This window comes from Neopelma chrysocephalum, unplaced genomic scaffold, assembly GCF_003984885.1.
Source record: "Neopelma chrysocephalum unplaced genomic scaffold, ASM398488v2 Primary Assembly neopelma1_367, whole genome shotgun sequence".
Lineage (NCBI taxonomy): Eukaryota > Metazoa > Chordata > Aves > Passeriformes > Pipridae > Neopelma > Neopelma chrysocephalum.
In genome coordinates this window covers 855,170-860,452 of record NW_020898031.1, presented here as the reverse complement: position 1 = coordinate 860,452, position 5,283 = coordinate 855,170, and the positions used below count along the sequence as shown (strand labels likewise).

At 56.8% G+C, this 5,283-nt stretch overlaps 1 protein-coding gene across 4 annotated transcripts in view; it reads right to left on the bottom strand.

Moving 5' to 3' along the window:
• Positions 1–363: 363 nt before the first annotated feature.
• The window catches only part of TACC1 (transforming acidic coiled-coil containing protein 1), an 18,945-nt gene continuing 14,025 nt past the window's right edge, over positions 364–5,283 (bottom strand). For 3 of the 4 annotated variants that reach the window (XM_027706307.1, XM_027706308.1, XM_027706309.1), the window contains 4 exons: positions 5,078–5,283; positions 4,735–4,841; positions 3,968–4,088; positions 1,650–3,503 (listed from right to left, as the gene is read on the bottom strand). The exon at positions 5,078–5,283 is cut by the window's right edge and continues 91 nt beyond it. In XM_027706307.1, the coding sequence (XP_027562108.1) occupies positions 3,435–3,503; positions 3,968–4,088; positions 4,735–4,841; positions 5,078–5,283 (503 nt within the window). In that variant the 3' untranslated portion in view covers positions 1,650–3,434. Of the gene's footprint in view, positions 376–1,649; positions 3,504–3,967; positions 4,089–4,734; positions 4,842–5,077 lie in introns of those variants that run through there. The other variant, XR_003537687.1, reaches the window with a different exon arrangement.

The window sequence follows — 5,283 nt, the reverse complement described above, 5'->3', positions numbered from 1 at the left end:
TCAGGAACAGGTGATAACTGTGCCCATTTGAAACCAACTGCAACGTAAACCACGTTAATAAACACGAGGCAGAACGTGGCCCACCCTGGAAGGTAAAGCCAACTCCTCCAAACACCCTCCCCCGGCCTCACAAACACCAAGAGAGCTTTCAAGAGGTGATAAACACAATTTTTACTCAGGCAATGAAACATGGAAAAAAAATATATTAGTAATCATTATAATAATAATCATCTCATTTGTGTGAGTATAACTCTTACAAATATTTACCTGACATATAAAAGGGAAATTATCATACATATAAAACTGATGGCGATGGCAGTTACACGGGTGGCACGAAGCAGTGGGGTGGGGGGGCAGTGCAGAGGGGGTTCCTGCCTGGGGGGGTCACACTGGGGGGACGGGGGAAGCCATGGGTGGCTGGGGGTTGGCACTTCATCACAGACAGATCTGCTGGCAAATGCACAAACTGCAACGAGCAACACGGGCGGGGCCTGTCCCTGCCAGAAAGGGGCATTTGAACTCTACACACCACAAACACACCCAGGCTGTGACCCCGTGAGTGGGGACCAGCCCTTCCCCGTGCTGCTCTTGGCACTTGGGACACAACAGTCCTGCCCACCTGCAAACACACACCTTCTGTTTTATACAACCATACCCATTACGTGTGTATTTATACATATGTGACTATAACCATATTATAGTTAATAAATCATTCCTTAGGAATCTTCTTTGCCCAGACCGGGGTGTGTGGACAGGCCCAGGGATGGACAGTGCTGGGTGAGGGAGGCAGCACAGCAGGACTGGGTGACACGGGGCAGCAGGGACAGGAGGGTGGAGGACTCTGGGGCAGCAGGGACAGGAGGGTGGAGGACTCTGCCCCGAGGGGGATCACGGTGGAGCCGTGCTCTGGTTGCAGCAGTGACCGTGCCCTGCACAGGTCGGGGCTCTGGGGAAGTGCCAAGTGGTGAAACCCAAACTTCTGCAATTACCTGCAGGCTCCGAGGGCCAGAGCAGCGCCCTGAGGAGGGACCAACCTCAGGCTGTCACCCCTGGAGCCAAGCCAGCACACGAGCACCACGGCCCTGAGCAGAGCAGGAGGCTGAGGGCTGCTGCAGTCCCTGCACCGGGGCTCCCCCAGCCCTTGGGGACTGCTGTGGGCAGAACAGGGAGCTGGTGTGCCACGCCAGAAACCAGCCCCAAACCAGCCCTCCACCAGCTCCGAGAGGTTGTGCAACACTGCTCTCCAGTTCCCCAAGAGCTGCAAAGACAAAAACCCAGCTGCCCAAGAAATCCCTGGGTCTCAGGGTGTTTGCTTTATCAGACCCCACAAGTGGGACAGAAACAGTCTTTGCTGATCGTAGGACTGAGGCTTCTCCACCAGCCTGGGAGAGGGACGTGTGGGGAGTCAAAGGGGAAGAAAAAAGAGGGAAAGAAAGGCTCTTCCTGTCAACTGTGCAAAGGGTGAATATCCAGCACAAGCCACAGGTACACAGCTCTGAGTGGTGTCAGCCACTGGCTTCCCATCACACAGTGACCAGCCCATCACTGGGATAACTGGGAGCATGGAGAACAGGCTGGGAGGCTGCGTGCTGGGGCAGGCTGCTGGCATCTTTGCTTAGGTGTATAATAAACTCTCTCTATACATTATATAACTAATAAAATATAATCAAGTGTATGGCTCTGGCTTAAACAGGTGTTTGCTCTGCATGCTCAACACAGGGAATTAGAAAATAGAAGGAAAAGAGCTCAATTCTGTTACAAAAACGTAGCAGCGAAAAGGTTTGTGAAAGTGTTCAACAGGCTGGGCAGGAAACAGTCCAAACTGCAAATATTCCCCTTATTTCACACTTCAGGACTACCCGTTCAAGGCAGAGAATCCACAACTGCAGCTACTTCCCCATCCCACCAATCTGCCTCCTGCGGGATGGGAGGGGTCTGCCCTGGCCCCGGGGGGCTGTGCCCACAACCCACAGCTCACCCTGACCCGTGGCACACACACAGCTCACCAGTCCCTGCCCGAGGCTGGGCACCCAGTGCTGCTCCCAGGGCACCACAGCCAGGGAAACGGGGCACTGCAGGGTGTGAACAGCGCCAGAACCCACCAGGGAGGGCTGGCTCGTATAATGGCACTGCCAGGAGGGCACACACGGGATCTACAAAAGGATTTAAACACGTTGTGCCACCCCAGAGTCCCCCAGCTCCCAGCTCAGTGCACAGGCAACCTCAGCAATTCTGCTGGGGCTTGGTGTCTTCAGAGAAGCAAATACCCCTGGCACACAGCGGGCAGCCTGCCTGCACAGAAAATCAGATTTTGGGCCGCATCCAGGCAGATTTCAAAGGGTATTTTAGTGTCTGGATCTGCCTGTGCCTGTAAAGGCTGGGTTTTGTTGGGTCCTCTTAATATTCAGTGCTGTAAGGGCAGTTTTGACAGCAGTGTGGGAGCCAGGGCAGCCCTGAGCTCCTTCTGCCCTCCTGGAAAAGCTCTCAGTCAGCAGAGCCGTGGGGCAGCTCAGGTTTTGCTTCCTTCCTCCTCCAGCCTCCAAAGCAGTTCCCTGACCTGGCCACGGCACAGGGAGCCGACAGCAACAGCCTGGGCTTTGCCCACGTCCAACCCCGGGTCACCCAGGTCAGGACAGGCAGCCCCAGCTCCCCAGAACCAACATCTCCCCTGTTTCTCAAACACCCCTTGGTGCAGCAGCCCCCTGCCTCCCCTCACCCGGGCTCTCCACTGAGAGGACTGAAGTTACACTTGTCAGGTGCCTGTTTTGGTGCTCTGGGGGAATCGGGGAGTGCAGCAGGGCTGTGCCTGGCTGGAAGGAGTGAGCAGAAAAGCCTGAGTGAGTGCCCATAAATGCTCATAAAGTGCACGAATGCAGAGATGTTGGCTCCCTTCCTCTGAGGCCGGCACGGCCAGGGACAGGGACGGGCTGTGCTGTGCTTCACCCACAAACCAGAGACCGGCCACGCGTGTGCCAGGTCCCCTTTCCCAGTGCAAGAGCCAGCAGGGCCAGCCCTGGCATCACCCACGGCCCAGGGCAGGACCTACCACGCGGCTGAACCTGTGCAGCTGAGCACGTGAGGACAGCGAGTGAACAGAGCGTGGTGGGGACACAACCAGACCCAGCCCGGCCAGGGGGGACAGAGCCTGAGGTGTCACCTCCCAGCTGAGAGGTGGCATTGGTGCAGAGGGACAGCACAGCCCTGGCAGGGACACACAGGCCCTGGGTGACCACAGGGATCCCAGTCCCGGAGCTGTGGGGAGCAGACAGGGACAGCAAGGGGAGCAGCTCTGCTGGGGAGCCACGGGTCCGGCAGCCCAGGGGGGCAGCTGGACTCGTGTTCCTCGCTGCGGGGGGGCCCTGGGGGTAAGGCAAGGTGCTCGACGTCACGAGGAAAGCAGCCGAGTGCAGAGTGCTGGGCGAGGGCGGCGGGGCTCAGTCTGACTTCCCCAGCTTCGCGATCAGCTCGTCGCAGATCTTGGTCAGCTCCTCGATCTCCTGGTTCTGGAAGAAAAGCAGACCTTGGGGACTCTGGGGGACAACACCTGGTCCCATCTGCCACCGAGCCTGTGTGGGAAAGGGCAGCTGGCTCCTAGACCTGCCTCTGTGGCGGCTCCTCTGTGCATCCAGGCACCGTGGAGACCCCTCCTCATCCCTGTCAGAGCCCGGTGCTGCAGAGACCTGCAGCTGCCCAGCCCCAGCCCACCACGCTGTGCCCAGCCCACATCTCTGCGAGCAGGCACAGGTAAGGGCGCTCTGCCCGTTCTGCCCCAAAAAAACCAAACCAACCCCCCGAAACACACAAAAAACCTCCCCCAAGTGAACAAAAAATACCCCAAAAAACTAAACCCGCAAAACACTTCCTGAGCCGAAAATCTGGAGGACGCCTCCAACACCAACAGGATGCTCAGGGCAGCAAGAGGCACTGCTGGCAGGGCTGGCAGGGGGGCGCAGGGCAGGCATGTTACCTTCTGCTGGAGGGCTCTCTCCAGGGACTCCACCTTCATCTGCTCCTTGCGCAGCCCCGCGTGCAGCGCCGCGCTCTCCGCCTTGGCCTTGGTGCGCACCTGGGCGATCTCCTCGTTGGCTCTGCAGGGGGATGGACACAGGGGGATGGACACAGGGGGATGGAGACAGGGGGATGGAGACAGGGGGATGGAGACAGGGGGATGGAGACAGGGGGATGCTGCTCAGCTCCGGGCACAGCAGGAGCATCACGGCACAGCCTGAGGCGTCAGCAGAGCCCGGCTCCTGCTTGTGTCCTCCTGGATGCACCAGAGGTGGCTTTCCCACGTGGGAACTGGATGAAACTGGGTTAATTCAGGTCCCCCAAGCTCCTGTATGAAACTCTGCTCTCTCAGAGCAGAGCTAAAGCAGTTCTTCACCAACTTGGCTCAGGGCTACAATGTGCTGGTGAGCTCCTGCTCATCAGCTGAGCCCCGGGGCTGTGTGGCCCCTTTGCACAGCCCGAACATGAGCTCTCTGAAACAGGGGAACTTGGTAAGTGACTGTAAATAGACCGTGAACCTCGGATTCTCCATTAAAAAATAAATAAGCGGAGATCAGAGAATGCAGTCAGGGATTTGTGCTGCCTTACTTAAGAGTCACTTGAGCCTGAGGTTGTAAAATGCAGCTTTTCACACCGTTCAGCTCCTGCCTTCCAGCCTCTGGAAAGTGAGTGGAGCCGCTGCCCTACAAGTATTGAAGCCCCCAGCAATCTCCTGCACGACCTTACTTGTCCAATTTTTCTTCTGCATGGACTTTCAGGGCCTGGTACCGCTGCTCCTCCTGCTTGACCCGGGTTAGATAATCTTGAGCACATTTCTTCAGAGCTTCTTCATTCTGGAAAAGAAAGTACATCCATCTGCATTTGGGACTGGGCACAGAGACATTGCTCTGATGGGATGATAGATCCTGTTCTGAGTGTAAAAATAAAGGCTTTAAATAGAAACAGCTTCTGCCTTATGCTGGAGCCCCTTATCCAGCTCAGCAGCATGGAAAGATGGAGTGTGGCTCTATGGAAACCCTGTGTCCAGGGACCAGGGCTGCAGGGACAGAGGGGAACCCAAGGTAAGGACCTTCTTAAAGCCTTCCAGGACACCCTTCAGGTTTTCATATCTCCTGAACAGATCCGACAGGGACCTCTCCACCGAGTTCAGGTCTGCCAGAGCCTGGTCCTTTTCCATCGTGAGCTGCTGCAGGTTCTTCTGAGATGTCATGTTGGTCCTCTGCTCGTCCTCTGGGGTGGAGAACAAACAACAAGGACACAGTGACTGTGCAGGGA